The 20,551-nt window shown below is 41.6% G+C and overlaps 1 protein-coding gene across 12 annotated transcripts in view; it reads left to right on the top strand.

The window, feature by feature from the left end:
• Positions 1 to 20,551, top strand: part of NCOA6 (nuclear receptor coactivator 6) — a 94,778-nt gene that overhangs the window by 72,148 nt on the left and 2,079 nt on the right. For 10 of the 12 annotated variants that reach the window (XM_070472560.1, XM_070472556.1, XM_070472559.1 and 7 more), the window contains 4 exons: positions 2,010 to 4,973; positions 7,945 to 8,013; positions 10,284 to 10,320; positions 13,463 to 13,611. In XM_070472560.1, coding sequence (XP_070328661.1) covers positions 2,010 to 4,973; positions 7,945 to 8,013; positions 10,284 to 10,320; positions 13,463 to 13,611 — 3,219 coding nt within the window. The remainder of the gene's footprint in view (positions 1 to 2,009; positions 4,974 to 7,944; positions 8,014 to 10,283; positions 10,321 to 13,462; positions 13,612 to 20,551) is intronic. The other 2 variants (XM_070472561.1, XM_070472565.1) reach the window with 2 other exon arrangements.

Genomic DNA, 20,551 nt, shown 5'->3' with positions numbered 1-20,551 from the left:
GATTTTAGATGCCTTTAGGTAGAGCATCAGCTCTGCAGTTTGGCTCTGTCCACAGAACTACTACTGTCTTACAGCAACCCACTTCTCTTATTTACCAGTCTGTCCCCTAAAGGCATATGAATTTTCATCTTTTGATTAATAAATTTGGTTTTTGATTATGTTATATGCACTGTGTGTGTCCTGGCTGTGCCTCTCCACCATTCTGTCACCACGGCCCCAGTCTATCTTCTTACCATTAGTGCTCTTTGGACTGCTGCCTCCAGCTTCTGAAACCTTTATAGCAGTCATGCCCTTAACTGTTACTTTCAAGAGGCTGCTGTATTCTCTATGCTGCTCTCTTTGGTATTTATGTTGTTTGGTGCCCTAATTTTAAAGACGAAGGCATTTGTGTCATAGCCTTGACATCAACGGGCTATGTAATTTCTACAGAAATTACAATTTTCTTCACATGGGAACCTGAGTTAAGCCTATAGAAATGCCATATGTTGTTGGCATTATAAATGTAAAGAAGTCAGTTGGGCCTAAAACAAAAAAGGATTAAAAAAAAAAAAAAAAACAGCTTTAAAAGTGGATTCTGAAAAAAAAAAAGTGGATTCTGGGGACTTCCCTGGTGGTCCAGTGGCTAAGACTAGACCCAGTGCAGGGGGCCCAGGTTTGTTCACTGGTCAGGTAACTAGATCTCACATGCCGCAACTAAGACCCAGCGCAGCCAAGTTAGTAAATAATTAAAAAAAAAAAAAACATTGTACTCATTGGGGTCATGTTTGTCATTGGCCAGAAGACATTGATTAGCTATTAAACACAGGGTGTGAACCTATGGATCAATAGCATTTGATAACTGCTCTGTGAAAATCTGGAGCTGGCACTTCTTTTGACCGCCAGAGCCAGCTGTCCTTATGCCTGTGCCTTCTCCTAATATGTTTTTCATGTAACAATGAAATAAATCTAGTTTGTAAAATTGTATCCCAGCTATATGTCCACTTTTTCCCACTGAACCACCTTTATTCTTGGTCCTTTCTGCTGATTATGTAAGGTTTTGGTTCTAAAATGCCAAATAAAATCTTCACAAAAGAAAGAATCATTTGAGATGTTGCCTTCTAGAAATCTATAAGGCATTGTCCTCAGAATTCTTTTCCCAAAAGTATTTTTTATTCCTGAGGGCTATGCTTCTTGCTCACTTATTTTCCACTTATGGATTCAAAGACAGTATTTCTCCAAATACAGTTTGACATGTAAAAAAGTACATGTAAATTAACATTTGTAAAAAGAACTTCAGTGCCCTCATTTTATTTTCAGTGTGTGTATCAGCTTCTATTTAGCTCCTACTATTTATTAAACTGACTTACATTGGAGGGACAGTTTAATTCGCTGGGTTTCCCAAAGAAGTGAGCCTGGAGGGTGCAGCGTGGTGTGTGAAGCCAATGGATTGGAGTGATTTTAAATCCTTTTTTCTTAAGGAATTGAACCCTAGAACTTTATATTTTACTTCTGTTGAAAGAATAAAAAGGCTATCTTCGATGCTGGTGTTTTCAACGAAACCAAGTCTTTAAAAAAATTAATCTGTGCTAAAAGGAAAAAAGTGTATCTTAAATGCTTCATTCACAAATCCAGTGAAATGTTTACTATGCCTGCATGAGAGCCCAGTACTGGGTGGTCATCTGTGTGCTGTTGATGGAGTTGTCCTCATTTCATCTGAATGTGAGGCTGGCATAGACTTGGCCAGTTTCAGTGCACAGCACAGTGCCTGTTAGTCCTAGTACAGTGATGCCTCATGCAAACGCTGAAGACTGAGGAGCTCCAGGTTCTCGATGCTTTGCTTTTTGCTTCCTGAAGCAGCCTGCCTCTTTGCTTACGCCAGAGAAGGAGGGGCCGCCCCTTACCCGCCCTGGGAACGGGCATGCCTGAGCTGTTTGTGCCACCTAGATGAGTATTGCTTGGCCATACCCTAAAGGTCGCAAAGCTTTTCTTGCTGAAAATCTAACTTCCCTGATTTTGGGGGCTCGTTTTAGGTTATCCTTCTCAACCAGTTGAACAGAGGCCACTTCAGCAGCTGCCTCCTCAGCTCGTGCAGCATGTGGCACCCCCAGCACAGCCGCCACCGCAGCAGCCGCAGCCACCTCCCAGTCAGCCACAGTCTCAGCAGCAGCAGCAGCAGCAGCAGCAACAGCAGCAACAAATGATGATGATGCTCATGATGCAGCAGGACCCCAAATCCGTTAGGCTTCCGGTCTCCCAGAATGTCCACCCGCCCAGGGGCCCACTGAACCCAGACTCCCAGAGAATGCCCATGCAGCCGAGTGGCAGCGTGCCTGTTATGGTCAGTCTGCAAGGCCCTGCCTCGGTGCCGCCGTCACCTGACAAGCAAAGACTGCCAATGCCTGTGAATACTCCTCTGGGAAGTGCTTCAAGGAAAATGATGTACCAGGAGAACCCCCAGAACCCTGCCAGCTCACCACTGGGGGAGATGTCCTCGCTCCCAGAAGCAAGTGGCAGTGAAGGACCATCCGTCTCAGGAGGCCCAAATAACATGCCTTCACATTTAGTGGTCTCCCAGAATCAGTTAATGATGACAGGGCCAAAACCTGGACCATCACCACTTTCAGCAACTCAAGGTGCAACTCCCCAGCAACCTCCTGTAAATTCCCTGCCCAGCTCTCATGGACACCACTTTCCAAATGTGGCTGCTCCTACCCAAACGTCTAGGCCTAAAACACCCAACAGAGCCAGCCCCAGACCCTATTATCCTCAGACACCCAACAACCGCCCTCCTAGCACGGAACCTTCAGAAATCAGTCTGTCACCAGAAAGACTCAATGCCTCCATAGCAGGACTCTTCCCCCCACAGATTAATATTCCTTTACCTCCCAGGCCAAATTTAAACAGGGGCTTTGATCAACAGGGCCTAAATCCGACAACTTTGAAGGCTATCGGGCAAGCGCCTTCAAACCTTACCATGAATAATCCTTCCAATTTTGCTGCGCCACAGACTCACAAATTAGATTCTGTGGTGGTGAATTCTGGAAAGCAGTCTAATTCTGGAGCACCAAAACGGGCGAGTCCAAGCAACAGCCGCAGGTCTAGTCCTGGGTCAAGTAGGAAAACCACCCCAAGTCCTGGGAGACAGAATTCAAAAGCCCCTAAACTTACACTTGCCTCTCAAACAAATGCAACATTGTTGCAAAATGTAGAGTTGCCAAGAAATGTATTGGTTAGTCCTACTCCTTTGGCCAATCCGCCTGTACCTGGGAGCTTCCCTAACAACAGTGGGCTGAATCCTCAGAATCCTACCATGCCTGTGGCCACAATAGGGGGTGTTCTGGAGGATAACAAGGAGAGCTTGAATATGCCACAGGACAGTGATTGCCAAAATTCCCAGGTTAGGAAGGAGCAGGCAAACATTGAGCTAAAAGCAGTCCCTCCCCAAGAAGTGAAAATGGTTGTCCCTGAAGATCAATCCAAAAAGGATGGGCAGCCTTTGGATCCTAACAAACCTCCCAGTGTTGAAGAGAACAAAAATTTGGTGTCTCCTGCAATGAGGGAAGCACCAACATCGCTAAGTCAACTACTTGACAACTCTGGAGCTCCTAATGTGACCATTAAACCCCCCGGGCTTACAGATCTGGAAGTAACACCTCCAGGAGTGTCTGGAGAGGACCCGAAAAAAGCATCTGTCATTCCCTCCCTGCAGGATCCGTCTTCTAAAGAACCCTCCAGTTCCCTAAATTTACCTCACAGTAACGAGCCGTGTTCAACCCTTGTGCATCCAGAATTGAGTGAGGTCAGTTCTAATGTCACCCCGAGCATCCCTCAGGTAATGTCAAGACCGGTCAGCTCTTCCTCCATTTCCACTCCTTTGCCCCCAAATCAGATAACTGTTTTTGTGACTTCCAATCCCATCACGACTTCAGCGAACACATCAGCAGCTCTGCCAACTCACCTGCAGTCTGCATTAATGTCAACAGTTGTCACAATGCCCAATGTGGGTAACAAGGTTATGGTTTCTGAGGGACAGTCAGCTGCTCAGTCAAATGCCCGGCCTCAGTTCATTACGCCTGTCTTTATCAATTCATCCTCAATAATTCAGGTTATGAAAGGATCACAGCCAAGCACAATTCCTGCAGCCCCACTGACAACCAACTCTGGCTTGATGCCTCCCTCTGTTGCAGTCGTTGGCCCTTTACACATACCTCAGAATATAAAGTTTTCTTCTGCTCCTGTGCTGCCTAATGCCCCCACCAGTAGCCCTGCTGCAAACATTCAGACAGGCCGACCCTTGGTCCTTAACTCACGAGCCGCCCCTGTTCAGCTTCCTTCCCCGCCTTGCACAACTTCTCCAGTTGTTCCTCCTCACCCCCCTGTCCAGCAAGTCAAAGAACTGAATCCAGATGAGACTAGCCCTCAGGTGAGCACCTCAGCAGATCAAAGCACTCTGCCTTCTTCACAGACAGCCACGGTGGTTTCTCCCCTTTTGACCAATAGTCCAGGATCCTCTGTCAACCGGCGAAGCCCAGTCTCATCTAGTAAGGGCAAAGGTAAAGTGGACAAAATCGGCCAGATTTTGCTGACCAAGGCATGTAAAAAAGTTACAGGCTCCCTCGAGAAAGGGGAAGAGCAGTATGGTGCCGATGGAGAGACTGAAGGCCAGGGGCTAGAGACCCCAGCTCCAGGGCTCTTGGGAACGGAGCAGTTATGCACGGAGCTGGACAGTAAAACCCCAACTCCCCCCGCGCCCACTCTGCTCAAAATGACCTCTAGCCCTGTGGGCCCGGGCTCCGCCTCAGCAGGACCCAGCTTACCTGGCAGTACACTCCCCACCAATGTACGCTCAATAGTAACCGCTCTGGTACCCTCTGAACTCATCTCCGCGGCGCCGACCACAAAAAGCAATCATGTTGGCATAGCATCTGAGCCACTTGCAGGTGGCCTAGTGGAGGAGAAGGTGGGATCTCATCCAGAGCTTCTGCCCAGCATAGGTATGTACTTGATACCTGGCATCATCTCGTGTCAATTTTTGATGACCTATCCCACCAGAGAAAGCATGGCTTCTTTTCTACTTGGAGGAAGAAGAGTGGGCTAAATGGCTATAGTGGTAGTTTCATTTATTTGAAGTACATTGGGAAATATACTTCCTATTTAAATTCCCGTGTTGTTTACATTATTAATATGGTTCTCTCTCAACTCCTGGAATAATGGTATACCTTATATTTTTATAAAATTTTTCATTTTACAAAGAAGCATTTTTACATATGTTACCTCATCTTCATACCAACCTTGTCAGGTAACCCTAATCTTGTCCTACAGGTGGGAAGCTCTGAGTTCAGTTGTTCAAAGTCTGTGTGTGAGCGTCCAATTTAACCTTGTCTCTTAAGGGTGAACCGCAGCTCCTTCAGGTTCTTACGGTGGTAAAGACTTGCTTTCAACTGTTCAGAGCAGGTTTCTCATAACCCCTTCCTCATTGTACTCTCTCCCAGGGATTCTTTCCTTCTGACTGGCTAGGGGAGAGCTTTCCAGAAAACCAGGTTTCATGGTAATAGAATGGAAGGAGGTATCACAGTGCCAACCAACATTTACCAGCTGTTTGGTCTTAGGCAGGTTACTTTACTCCAGACTTGAGTTTCCTCCTTTGTCATATAGGGACAGTAGTAATTGTAAGAATTCAATGAGATACTGTATGTAACATGATTAGCATGTTACAGGGCTAGAATATAGTAATCATTCAATAGTAAGTATTCTTATTACCAGTTTCTTTTTGACGCAGTCTCTTTGAAAATTGGACCATCACATTGATGTATTTCTAGTTCAGATTATTTCCTATGTACTGGTAAGGTGGGCTACTTCATAGGAAACATAGGTGTCCTTACATTTCCCTTCCTTCTCTTGGCATCCCTCTCACCACCACTCCACGCCACCTCCCCACCTCTACACACACACATAATATTCCTCCTCCTGTGAGGTTAAGTGGTACAGAGCTCTGTTCCCCACAGTAGAATCAGTCAAAAACTGCCAAAGCTCAAAGGACCTTTGCTATATTCTAGGCCAACCAAGAGCGCCTGTCTTGTTTATGTGGCTAAAATGCTTGGAGGGGCTGGAGAAGGGGCAGAAAGAACACAAGCTTCAGGACAGGATCATAGTTCAAGTTCTAGCTCCATTGATACCAGTCATGGTTGGATAAATCCCTTAACCTCTTATAAGCTATGGACTTCACCTGTAAACTGAGATTGTGTAGATAATTCCTACCTCCCAGAATTGATACGAAGATTCATTGAGGGGCTTAGCATACAGGCCAGCATGCTGCCTCCCACAGAGCCCAAGAAAGGCTAATTCTCCTTCTCTCTACCTGTTCACTTCAATACCAGAGATGCAGGGAGGGATAAAGGCCTTTAAGGAGTTCTCTGTCCTTGGAGGAGAAAGACTTCATAGGGCTGGATACTATATTAATAGATTTCTGGTTCTAGTTCTGTTGGTGTAGGTGAGCCCTAAGAATTTTTCAAACCTTCTAAAATTTTTAAAAGAATTAAAAATATGTGACATAAACATGTTTTCCACTATTAAATGTTTCCATTCTACTTCCTTTCAGGTAACTTTCCCCTCTGGTACCAAGAGAATAATGATTTAGAAAATATTTTATCAGGGTCCTATATAATCCTAGAGAAATACATGAGTGTTAGGGAGATGAACCAGTAGTTGGAGAGAAACTTCTCAAATTTAGATAAGATGATTTCCATTCTTTTTCAAAGGCCTTTTGTGATTTTATCTTAAAAGTGTGAGAAACCAATACTGGAGTAAAAAATAAAAGTTATAGTTTTAAGCTGTATTATATAAGCATCCAAAATAAATTCTTAACACAAATGCATCATTGACTAAGCAGAGAGAGAAATCTGCAAGAGTCACATTTGCACAAGAAGATAAAACTTATTGTTGTAGAGTTTATCTAAGATGTTTGAGTATCAAGGTGGGAGGACTTAACCTTGAGTGACTGTGGCATATCTATGCCCTCAATCTTTACTGTATGATCCATCTCGTTTCCGTTCTAGAGTACATTGTGTATTCTGTTCCACTCCTCTTCAGGGGCCCAAGTTCTCTTTGTCCTTCAAAGCCTAATTCTGATGTTGCTGCCTCTAGGGTACCTTCAGATTTCTCAGTTTAGAATTGATCTCCCTTGCTTTGGACTCCCATAGCACTTTGTACTTTATGAATCTGCTTCATTTTAACATCACAGTTCACTCCCGAGTGCCAGTTGTATATATTTCTTTAATATTAGACTGAGTTTCTGATGGGCAAGAAGAATGTAATTTGGTCTCTAAGGGTGCCTAGCACAGAGCCTTGCCCCTAGAAAGTTCTTGGTAACTGTTTGTTAGATAAGTAGATAACATCAAATTGATTTGCTTCATTAAATATGAATTGAATGCCTGCTTTATGCCCATCATACTTGCCAGGTGCTGTAGAAAAGTACAAGATAAATTATATGATTCATTTCAGTTCTCAAGGAATGTAGTCTTTAGAGGATTGAAGCAGTTTTTTCAGTGCTAAGGTTGGATGGTATAATTGTCCCTCTGAAAGAGGTTAGGGTTGCCTGCTGAAGTACACTTTGGGGTTTTTTAGAATACTGGACAGAACTTGACCCCAAGAAGCAAAAATTATGAGTGCTATTATCTTATGGCCATATCCTTCCTTGATCTTTGTACATACAAAAAGGAAAAACAGACTCTCCTCACGGCAATCTTTGTTACTGAGTGTTAAAGTAATGATTTTTAAAGTCAGTTTTGAAATGTACTGTACTTTCAAAGTTAACTTCAAGTACTGCTTTCTAAGAGTATATGTATTTCAGCAGTTACTTAGCTCTTGATTCAGTGCTTTCTACTTTGTTCAGAAAAGAAAGAAAGTTAAAGACCTGTTTCTTTCTTTCTTTCTTTCTTTCTTTTTTTTTTTTACTTCTTGCCTTAGCTCCTTCACAGAGTTTAGTCCCAAAGGAAACTCCAGCCACAGCACTGCAGGGGTCTGCTCCCAGACCAGGTAAGGCCCATCTTGGGAACATTTCTCGAGTGGAATTGGTTGCATGTGAAGGAACCACTGCTGTTCTCAGAGTGCCAGGAAATGGCTGAAACTATCTTACTTGCTTGAGGGCAGACTTTGGTTGAGTGGCAGCTTATGCAGTACTATCTGAGGTTATTTTCCCTTGAGCAACTTGCTCTCTGACGCATTCCTGGTGTCAGCCAGGGAACTCAAGAAGGGCATCTCAGTGCCCATTGTCTGTCTGCCACCCCGCTGTGGGTGGTTTCCATTGCACAGTTTGCCCTGTTCCATGACCCTGTGCCCATACCTGGCCCCTGACTGACTGGCACATGGTAACTCACTAGGATGGCAGGCATTATTGCATTAAGATAGTAATTGCACTATGATAACAGGAGTGGAGCCTTGTTCCAAAAACCTAGGCTGCAGTGAGGTAGCCACTCCTCCAGAGTCAGAGTCATTTCAGTCATCTCTGGACGGCATTAAGTTTCTTCCCATGACCAAGATATTGTAAATAGCACTACGGATGGTGTTTCTGGAAGGTGGAGTCCATGGTAATCTGACAGATAACTACTATGAGATGCTGGGTCAGCTCTGAATGCATGAGGATCTTGATGGCAATAATAGCACACTGCCTTCATAGATTAGAGTGCCAGAGCAGATTAAGAGCATAGATTTGTTACAGTTTAGTCCTGCCTGGCTCTTTGCATTATAGGTTATTGTAGGTATGCCCCCCCAAAAAAGTATGACTGCTTTCCACAAGGAGGTTATTGTATGACAATACAGTTCATACACTTGACAGAATTTTTTTTTAATGTTTAATTTTGAGTCTGAGTTAGTAAAAGTAAGGTAAAAATTAGGAATTCCCTGGTAGTCCAGTGGTTAGGACTCCACACTGTCACTGCCGAGAGCCCAGTTCAGTCCCTCGTCAGGGAACTAAAATGCCACAAGCCACACAAGATAGTCAAATAAATAAATGAATAAACTAAGTTTTTTTTTATGTAAGGTAAAAGTTGTGATCATTTTAAAACCTGCCTCAGGGTGCTATGTCCTATATGATGGATAGGACTTTCTATTGTACACTCTTTGGGTAAAACCAGACCTCTGGAAAAAGTGGTTGAGGAAAAAAACATTTTAACCACTGAGATTTTTTTGCTCCCAACTACCCACATGATACCTGAGAAGGATAGAAATGGAGCAAGTTAGATAGATAAACTCATTTTTGGTGAGAAATGGGAAGAGAATTCCATCTCCTGAACCACCTTTTTTCTCCACAAGATGGATCTTTTTAACTTTCAAGTCGGTAAAGTGGTTATCCCTGTTTTTTCAGGTGAAGCATTGAGGACAGAGAGGTCAAAAAGTTTGCCCAAGGTCTCATGGCTAACAGGCAGTGAGGTCAAAATAACCAAGGCACTCTGACTTCATTGCTTTCAAGGAGGTTACTCTGTAATAAGTAGGGTAGGTTAGACATGTACACTGAGTCTGAGGTGCTGAATTCCCTGAAAGTGGGGGATGGGGAAAGGACTATTGGAGACCAAAGGACTGTTGGGGACCAGGTGCACCAGGGATGGTGCACCAGGTCTTTTGGAAAAGATGAGACTACCTAAAGGTGGATAACGGAGGAAGAGGATGTTTTCCTACTGGTGCTAAGAAAGAAGGGCCTGGCAAATCCATAGGATGCTCATTTAAGCAAAACCCAGCTAGACAAATTACTGAAGGTTTCCATTTTTAGAGGGCATTGCTGAGAGGTTGAGGAAGAGAGGGGCATAATGGGGTTGTAGGTGATACCTTAGAGTAAAGCAGTCTGCCCCCTAAAATTCAGTGGGGAAATCCTTTGGAGAAGAATACATCTTTAATGGATATTTAAGACATATTTGAAGATTACTGATTTAAAAATATGTCAGGAGGGGAGAGATATTCTAAGAATGAAAACAGTCTTTTTACATGAGAGAAAGAGGATTATTTTACTAACCTAGTTAGCTAGATGAAATATGAAGCAGGCAGTGTGAATTTAGTTCTGTTGATCCAGACAGGATTATTTCACAGTATGGAGTAGAAGTGAAAATAGAATGAGTTAGTGTCTTATGCCCCAGTCAAGTTGTATCCATGCCATCTCTGTCTCTACACTGCATCGGGGTGAGGATCCTGCCACGCTTGGAGACACAGCAGCCTAAACAGGGCATTTAGAATTCTCACAGATACCTAGCCTCTACCAGTGGACGTATACACGAGAAGCTCCTACATCTCATTTCTGTCCTTTGTATTTTTAACAGAACTCGAGGCAAACGCTGCCATAGGCTCTGGACAAAGGTAAGATGATCATTTCTGCAGACTTAGCATGAATATGGCATAAACCTCTTTGAAAGGTATCAGCTTTCTCAGCCTTTCAACCTCTCCTCACCTTGGCTTTTTCCTTCACTCTTTGTACCAGTTTTTTTCCTGCTGAAGTAGGGAGCTGTCGTGAGTATCAACCTCTCAGAGGTAAAATTTCTTTGAATAAAACTTGGTGGCCAGGTTTCTGCCTTTTGTGGTTGTTTTGAAACTGAATCATAACATTTTTCAGCACTCAGCATAGTGAATAAATAGTAAGTGATCAGTATATAGGAATTGTTGCTGTCATTGGTCATTAATAGTATTCCTTGCAATACCTTCTAAGTGTAGCTATTTGATCCTCAAGTGAGAGAAAGGCAGATGGGGTCTGACCACAAAACTCATGCTTTTTCTTTTATGCTGTGCTGTTCTATATAACTTAACAAGATGAAATACAACTGTGGCTTCATGGAGAGGAATACAACTAGCCCCATGGAGAGGAATATTATTGTATTTAAAAAAGTCATTCCTTTTTTAGTGTAGGAATATACTAGACAACATTTTAAAGAATTTGTCATACTCTGTATCAACTTAGATTGTAAAACAGCTTCACAGTCATTTTCTCATTTAATCATCATAGCTACCCTGTGAGGTGGTAATAATAGCCAACATTTATTTGAATGCTGTATGTACCATGTCATATGCTGGGCTAAAAGCTCCCTAGATGTATTATCACATTTAATTTTCACAGTATCTATTAGGAAAGGAAATTCTATCTTACATATAAGGAACCTAAAGTTCAGAGAGGTTAACTAAATCACCCAGAACCACAGGTTTAGTAAATGGTGAAGCTGAGATTCAAACTCAGGCCTTCTGACTGCAGAGCTCTCACACTTAATATATTGCAGCAGACAAGATGGGAATTTATAGATCAAGAATCTGAAGCATAAAGCTAAATATCATGGCCAGTAAATGCATAGGTAAGACTCAAGCCCTGTTCTTCTGACTCCAGATTCATTGCTATTCCTACAGCACCACTCTGCCTGTCTAGTTTCATTTGGATTGGGCTTATGTTTGAATTCATTTGCATTTTTCAAAGTATACACCAACTGTATGGCTAAGGAAGAGATAATCAGACCAAAGATACCTTATAGGTGTTTTCTCCAAGTCACCTGACCATTGACCCTATAAACACCAGGACAGTATTACTGAGGCTTTTGTTTTACCAGGAGAAAGAAGCACCTCCATTAGAAATCTTCTTCTTTAGAGGCTTTGACCCTTTTCTGGACTCCTAGTCAGAAAGCCATCCTTACACATCATTTCTAAAAGGATATGTAAATCCCCCTGACTTGCAGTGCTAGCCCAGCCTCCTGTTTGACTTGCCTTGGCTTGCCGGGCAGTTGTTAAAAGTAAAGCTAGGATAGTGAACTCTGTGGCTGGATTGCCAGGCAAAGGGTCCTCTGGCAGGAGTAAGCAGTGGAGGGCTATGGATAGTTGACAGGCCCAATTAAGAAGCTTACATTGTAGTGGAAGACACAAGACACTAAAAACATGCCGTACACCCCGGTGGGCGCTCTAGGATGCCAGACAGAGACTCTGAACCCAGAATCAGAAGGGGCAACTCCTCTTGGGGAATGAGGTCATGGAAGACTTCCCAGAAGAGGCATCCCTTTGGCTGGTTTTTTGTTTTGTTTCTGTTGCATTCCTTTTGTTTAAGTTCCTTGTCTTATAAGTAAATGTAATCAAGTTCTTTTTTTCCCTAATGAATTTAACATGAATTTTTTTGAACTGTGAAAGTAGTGAGAGTTTACTGAAGATAAGTTGAAATTCAGATCAGAGAATTACAAAGAAAAATGTTATCCATTAGCCAGTATTCCTACAATTCAGCAGTATTCACTGTGTATATTTTAGTTCTTCTAGTCTTCTTCACAAAGTATGTGCAGATAGAGTTAAAACTCTCCAAGGATGGTATATATTAATATATACTATAGTATTTGTATACATCTAATATGTAGTATTATATCCATATATAAAACCTATATGTTGTATATGCACATATAAATATATCACACCCATTCATATGTGTTACATATATACTCAATATATGTTATAATGAAAATGAGATTATACTGTTCATAGTGGTGATAGCTTTTTTTCCCCCTATTTAATGTATTATAAACAGTTTTTATTATTAACCTTCTACAGCATGATTTTTATAGCTCCACTTAGATGTGCCGTGATTTAGTTAACTAATCTGCTATCATTATTAAGCTTCTCGGTCTTCTGTCTTCATCAATATGAATAAAATGCTTTGGCATCCTTGTGTGTAATCAGAGCTCTGTAAAAAGATTTGTTTCCTTAGACACCTAGAAACAGAATTGCTGAGCCAGAGGATTACACCAGGGTGTCTCAGCCTCAGCGTTACTGACTGGATCAGATAATTCTGTGTGGAATGTGGGGGAGGGTGCTGCTTTATGCATTGGAGGATATTTAGTGGCATCCCTCAGTCATAACAATCAGAAATGTCTCCAGATATTGCTGACTGTCCCTAAGAGGCAAAACTGCCCCCTGTTGAGAATCATTGGATTGTGCAGTTTACATTCCATCACGAGTTTTTGTCCCTGTACCCTCAGTAATACTGAATGTTACTATTTTTTAATCTTCATGTACTAAAAAAGGGGGATTGGAGCAATCAATATACCCAGCAGTGTATTGTAAATATATTCTCCTATCAATTCTCCATTGTGACTTGTAATATGCAATTATCTATCTAACTCATAGTAAATGTCAGTGTATGTTATTCATTTCCTGTATTTTAGGTGCTATTAACTTTTGAAGGGAAGTATCCTCATCCTAGTAAAATGGGTGAGGAAGTTTGATATTTGTTCCAAGTTCTTAATGTCTTTTACCTGTTTTTCCACAATCCCGCCAGTATTACGATTAAATTTATTTTATTTTTACTAATATAACAAGCTGGGCTCACTTTTAAATTGTCAGTAACATTAGAGTGTAACTGTTATTATCCCAGACTGCTCAGAATGATTATGTAGTTCTTAATCTCCTGTGAATGAAACTGTTAATCTTTATTTTTTGTGTGACTTGATTCCCTCACCTCCTTGGACTTTGTGCTTCCCTCTGTCAGCAGTGAGCCCAAAGAGATAATTGAAAAGTCCAAAACTCCAAGCCGAAGAAACTCACGAACTGAAGAGCCAGCTGTGGCTTCTGAAAGTGTGGAAAACGGACATCGAAAGCGATCCTCCCGGCCTGCTTCAGCCTCCAGCTCTACTAAAGGTTAGCAGTGGGCTGTGGATGCTGTTTCTGGGTCAAATGGAAGAACAGGGTTCTTACCATAACATCAGCGGCCTTTGCCCTTCGTCTTTGCTTGTATTCCTTACATTTTCAAGTTGCTTTGACTTCTGCTGCTTAGTAGGTCCTTTATTTGTTAGTTCATTTAATTGTGTGTCTGCAGTTGTATGTACCAGAGCAGCAAGCACATAACAGGGCAGATGGATCCATGATCGTCACTTCAGACAGGTCCTCAGTGTGGTTCCTTTGTGTTTCTTATGTTTCTGTGGTCAGCTTGTTTTCCTTCTCTCTCCTCTTATTAAACCTCTGGCTCCTATTTTATGTCCTCTGTTTCAGCAGAGACTTTCACCTCTACACAGAGAACTCTCACTACCAGGACATAAATCTACCAGTGTCCTTCTTTGCTCATGCTATAATAGAGTAACTGTCCCTCCTTCAGTCCAAAGCCAGTGCCTTCACTTGTGCCTTTGATCCCATCTTCTCTGAGCTTCTCAAGAACCTGACACAATCAGTTTTCTCTTCTCTGTTGACTGCTGTCTCTCCTTTAAATGAACTCTGCTCTTGGCTTCTCTGGCCCAGAACTCACAGTGGTCTTCTGACTATTTCTTCTCAGATTCTGTCCCCATAAATCAGATGTTGGCCTACTCAAACTTTAATCCTGCGTCACCTTTTCTCTTCAACTTATGTTTTCTCCCCAGGTGATCTCATTCATGCCTCCCTTCTTTAGTTACAACCTTTCACAGATGACTCATACATTTGTTTTTTAGTCCTGACCTCGAGATCTTAGGCAGTAACAGTTGCACATACATTCTTAACAGGACCACAAACTCAACATGTCTGAAAACAAATGTGATTTTTCACCCCTGATGCCAGGTCCTTTGCTGTTGGTCCCCTGCTCCCATCTCTCTGTCTGTTAGGCATGTCCTGCTTGACACCTCTCTCTTTCACCCTCACATAATCTCAGAAAGCTACTGATTTTCTCTCAGATGACTCAAGTTCATCTACTTTTCCCTATCTTCACTGCTACCCTAGCTTTAAACCTTTTAATGGTTTACCATTATAACTGGGATTGAAGTCTAAAAGCGTCAGCATGAACCACAGGTCCTGTCTGGTCTGGCCCCCGTCAACCTCTCCCGGCTCATTTGACTTCCCTTAGCAACTTGGACATGCCATCCTCTCATCACAGCCTGGGTATATGTGATGCCTATTGTGGGGAGTATTCTGTCTTTCTTCCTCTTTTTTCCTCATTAACTTCTCACTCTTTCTGCCTATCTTAACTCAGTTGTCCTTGCTATGTGGAACCATACATAGCACCATGCTCTTCTCCTTCGTAACACCACAGTTGTAACTTATGTCAATTTATGTGGTAAGTGGTTAATATACATATTCTATTAGGGCAGGAAATGTCTGGTTTTGCTCACCACAGTATGCCTGGTGCCTATGTGGTGCCTAAGTGCAAGAAGTATCCAATCAGTAATTACTATGTTAATAACCGTCTATCAACTATATGTTAAGTACTTTACTGCATGCCAGGCTCTGGGGATGTAACGGTGAAAAAACAGAGTCTTTGTCACATCGATTATAAGCTATCAAGAAAGATTTTGCTATGATGCTTTTATGATAGCAACGTTATATAGTACTGTAGAGGTATTTATTGAGTTGGCCAAAAAGTTTGTTTTTTCCCATAAGAAAACTCTAGTAGTGCTTGGTTGTTTTTAACTTCATTTAAAACAATTTTCTTGTATTGTGACAGCTATCATTATCAGTGTGTATTTTTTAAAAAAGTATCAAAATTGGTGATTTTTTGTGTGTAGCCATTTTAGTATTGATGGAAGAAAATAGGGAACATTTTCTACATACTATGTGCTATTATTTCAAGAGAGGTAAAAGCACAACTGAAGTGCAAAAAAAAGATTTGTGCAGTGTACAGAGAAGCTACTGTGACTGATCAAACATGTAAAAAGTGGTTTGTCAAGTTTTGTGTTGGAGATTTCTCACTGCATGATGCTCCATGGCTGGCTAGACCCATTGAAATTGATAGCGATCGAATGGAGACATTAATTGAGAACAGTCAATGTTATACCACGCAGGAGATAGCTGACATTAATTGAGAACAGTCAATGTTATACCACGCAGGAGATAGCTGACATACTCAAAATATCCAGATCAAGCGCTGAAATTCATTTGCACCAGCTTGTTTATGTTAGTCACTTTGATGTTTGGATCCCACATAAGCAAAAGAAACCTTCTTGACCATATTTCTGCATATGATTTTTTATTTAAATGTAATGAATGTGTTCCATTTTTAAAAGAAATTGTGATGGGCAATGAAAAGTGGAAACTGTACAATAATGTGGAACAGAAGAGATCATAGGGCAAGTGACGTGAACCACCACCAACCACATCAAAGGCAGGTCTTCATCCAAAGTAAGTGATGTTGTATATGGTGGAATTGGAGGAGAGTCCTCTATTAGGAGCTTTTTTAAAAAAACCAAACAATTAATTCCAACAAGTATGACTCCCGGTTAGACCAACTGAAAGCAGCACTTGACGAAAAGTCTCTGGAATTAGTTAACAGAAACACATAATTTTCCATTAGGTTAACACAAGACCCCATGTTTCTTTGATGACCAGGCAAAAACTGTTACAGCTTGGCTGGGAAATTCTGACTCATCCGCTGTATTCACCAGACATTGCACCTTCAGATTTCTATTTCTTTTGGTCTTTACAAAATTCTCTTAATGGAAAAAAGTTCCTTTCCCTGGAAGACTGTAAAAGGTACCTGGGAGAGTTCTTTGCTCAAAAAAATAAAAAGTTTTGGGAAGATGGAATTCTGAAGTTGCCTGAAAAAAGGCGGAAGATAGTGGAACGAAACAGTGAGTATGTTGGTGAAAATGAAAAATATGTTTTTTATTTTTACTTAAAAACCAAAGGAATTTTTTGGTCAACCCAAACAATACCTGGGATGCTTTGTTCTTCTGTCAAGTCAGTGTAGGCTTTCTGGAGAAAATGATGTTTAAGCTGAGACTGAGAACAAAGAAGCATCATCCAAGTAAAAGATAAAGCATGTGCAAATGCCCAGAGCTGAGAGAGGGTATCATCTTCTCAGGAAGTGTACTGAGCTTAAGTAGCTCAAGTTAGACAAGAGCTGGGATCTTGGCCAAGTGCCTGATATCAGCAGGGCTGCTGCAAAACAGTCACACACCATTAGGATACCAGCCTGAAGACCAGGGCAGATTGCGATGCCCCAACACCAGACGCTGACCGAGAGCTCAGTTGTTTCTGGGTCACGTTTCTGGGTCGGAATTCAAATGCCTCACAAGAGTTCCTAGAGGAGGCCACAAATCTGCAGATCAAGTACAGGCAAAGCAGAGATGTAGACATCACCTTACCTCAGCCTGCCAGATAGGGGAGAGGTTGGGAGTGGCCCTCTTTCCTCTCCAGACATACCATGTATACCATAGTCAGGGTCCTGTGGGTATCCCCACTTTGGATGCAGAAGTGGAACCAACAACTTCCTTCTCCCTCCCTGAGAATCATCTTCTAGGCAAAAACTTGTTTGGAAGGAAGCATAATGTGGAAGATTGCTGGAGTTCTGTGAGGAAATCTGCTTCCCCTCAATTCTGTGTATTTTCCCAAAGGATTAGGGTCTTCCAGGATGTAGAATATGGTATGTAGCTATCTTTAAAGCAGGAAAATAAGTGTTGACCTTTAGAGATGTCACACAACCAGATTTTTGGAAATCTGGACTGAGCCCAGAGCCTCAGGATACTAAAGATGTCATTTACAGTGCACCAGAAAGAACTAATCTGGCAGCTGGGACAGTTAAGAGATGCCCAAATTAGAGCCACTCTGTTGGTAACTGCTAGCCAAGAAAAGATGGAAAGCTGGAGCCTGTTTTAGAAGTGGGTTGGGGTGTACAGGCCTGTACACTTAAACTGAACATTGTCCCAAGGTGATGGTAGTCATGTTGGAATGCCTGTCCCATCCATGCTTTGAGGCTTAGCAACTGGCTTAGAAGAGGTCATAATGACTCACAGGCTTTGTGATATTACATGGAGCAATGCTGCATGAGTATCTCCTGAGAGGATGGCAGGGTTCTGGCCAGACCCCAGGAATCACAATCATGTCTAGATCTCCACATCAGCTTTAAGCCCTCAGGCTATCTATCCTTAACTCTTCTAGGGCAAGTTACTTTTTAAAATCAGAAATGAATGCTATAGCTCTTGATTTTTAAGTGTTAGAGCTCTTGGATCCAAATTAAAGAATTAATATGCATATTATTTGGCCTTCTATGTTGTATCCAAAAATGAACCAGTGTCATAAAATACCAAGCTGGCTTCTAAGCTGTATGTGTCCCAAACTTGTAGACATATATAGTGCTGAGTACCTGAAACATCTTCCTGCAACATCAGTACTTCTTCAAGTTTTGAAAGGAAGAGAGGGTTTTGCCTTTTTGTACTCTTTAAGATTTTGGTCATATATGCCCAAACAAAATCAGAAACGGTCTGTGTTTTTTCATGAGAATTTTGAAAGCTGAGAAATATTATGAGCAGTTTATAATGAGAAGTATTGGTACTTTCTGTATTATTGAAAAACCAGTAACCTTCATCATGCTTCTGCTTTGAGAACAGAGTTTGCTTACCTCATGCTAACCAAGGCCCATCGGACTACCAGATTGGAGCCGGTGGGATGGATGATTTCTGAGCAAGTCCAGGGAGGCCCTCATGGTTGATGGGTCACTCTCTCCAATCTGTTGTCTGATTTTGGTTGGTTGGGTTCCCCCCAGCACCCTGCCACTTTTGTTTGTCTGGCCACACCTCATGCCATGTGGAATCTTAGTTACCTGACCAGGGAGTGAACCCCTCCCCCCTGTGCCAGAGTGCAGGTTGTTAGCCACCTGACCTCCAGGGGAGTCCCCATCCTGCCACTTCTCATTACAGACAACAGAAATTGGCTCCCACCAATCAGTGAACTTTTTAAAATTGCACTTGATCAGATGTGTTTACAGATACGCAAATGAGTAGTTCTGCTTCCTGACATGATGAATTCTCCATTCACACAGAAATGATTTCTCTAGTTTCCCCTGTCATTCTTTATTTAGTCTTATGTCTATAGTAGCTTTGTGTTATATTTTCAACTGGGAAAAAGGATCAGTAGTTAAAAAGATGAAGTTTGTTGTACTAGTTTGAAACCTGGAAAAATATCCTAATAAGAGGGAAGTTTAGAGCAAGTTGTAATCAGCAGTAGCTGTGGGTGTCCCTCGTGTGCCCTTAGATGCCTCTGACAGCAAAGTGGGGTGATAACTCTGTCCTGTCCCCAGCTAGTGACTTGAAAAGCAGCAATCTAAAAAGCACAGAGTATACAGATACACTGGAATGAGTGGCTCAGGTGGTCACAAAGAGTTGGACAAGACCGAGTGAACTGATACAGATACATTTAAAATGTAGGTGTTGTTATTATAGGATAATTAGATACATCTTATGGAAGGAAAGGGCTTCCCTGGTACCTTAGCTGGTAAAGAATCTGCATGCAATGTGGAAGACCAAGGAAAACCCTGAACAGTAACTGCACTCTTGTAGTCATTTAGAAACAAGCCATACAAATTTTGAAAGGAAACTTCCAGAATTTTTTTACAATTAAGTGGAAATCTTGGCTAGAAGAAGAATAGTAAAAAGCGTAATGAAGTGAGCAAGGTCAAGGTTAATTTATAAAACTCCTTAGAAGGTAAAGCTCACATACTAGAAGATTTAATAGAACCTTGAACTATATAGATTTGGCCAAATTTGCTTAAGGTCAAAAAATGAGGCAGTCATTTAAAAATTACTTTAAAAATGCTTTAAAAATGCCCTTTCAAATTACAAATTAAATGTTTCCCAAGGACATACATAGATACCACCTGAAAGACTGTTACTGACCCTCACTTTTATTATATAATTGATTGTAAAATATGAATATCAGTGAAGTAATTATACTGTTAGTCTTTGGACTATTTTTATATCTGTGAAGACATTAATTTATAAAATCCTTGAAGGTTGGGAGTCCCCTGGTGGCTTAGTGGTTAGGATTCTGGGCTTTCACTGCCATGGCCCGAGTTTAATACTTGGTTGAGGAACTAAGATCCTGGCAAGCAGCGCAGTGCAGCCAAAAACAAAAAGATCTTTGATGCTTAAAAGAAAAGAAAACCTGAGTTTTTCAATAATGTATGTAATTTTTTTTTCAATATGGTGTTTATAGTAGGGGCTTAGGGTAGGATTATGCATAATCAGATAAGCTAGGTGGCCATAAGGAGCAGGCCTTACATATTAAATACATCCTGAATATACCTTCACCTACATTACTTCCCCAGAATTCCTTACCTTAAAAACTTAGCTTCTAGATTTTCTTATTGTGTACAACGGAATGGTAAAGGTGGTAATATTTTAGAGGGAGTATAAAATTGAACCATAAAAATAACTTTCCAAGTTTATAGAAACATCAAACATAACTTTGCTCTGTGACCAGATTGGCTGGATTTATCCGGAGAAGGTGATGGAGACTTCAAGATCAGGTTTTCTTTTTCATGGAAGTGTAAACGTACACCCTACATCACCACTGCCACCCCTCACCCTAGTATCTAAAAGACTTTTTTTTTTTTTTTTTTTTGCAGTTTCTAGGATAGATAGCTTGTTTACTCATGGCCCCAGTCATTGATTCATCCTCAGAAGCAGAGGCAGCCTGCCAGATCCCTGGGTGCTTTGGAGCACTGACAGATGGGAACAAGCAAGGAGGGAATGGAGGGGGGAGCCTAAGGTTGTTTATTCCCCCACTGCTAACCATGCTTCCCAGCCACATGTGTTGCTTAGACACACCACTTCATCATTCATATCATAACAAAGGAGAAGCTCCCAAAGTTGACCTAAGTAACAAGATATTTTTCTAAGGA

This window comes from Odocoileus virginianus, chromosome 9, assembly GCF_023699985.2.
Source record: "Odocoileus virginianus isolate 20LAN1187 ecotype Illinois chromosome 9, Ovbor_1.2, whole genome shotgun sequence".
In the NCBI taxonomy this organism is placed as follows: Eukaryota; Metazoa; Chordata; class Mammalia; order Artiodactyla; family Cervidae; genus Odocoileus; species Odocoileus virginianus.
The sequence above is the reverse complement of the archived record's forward strand: the minus strand, read 5'-3'. Positions and strand labels throughout refer to the sequence as shown.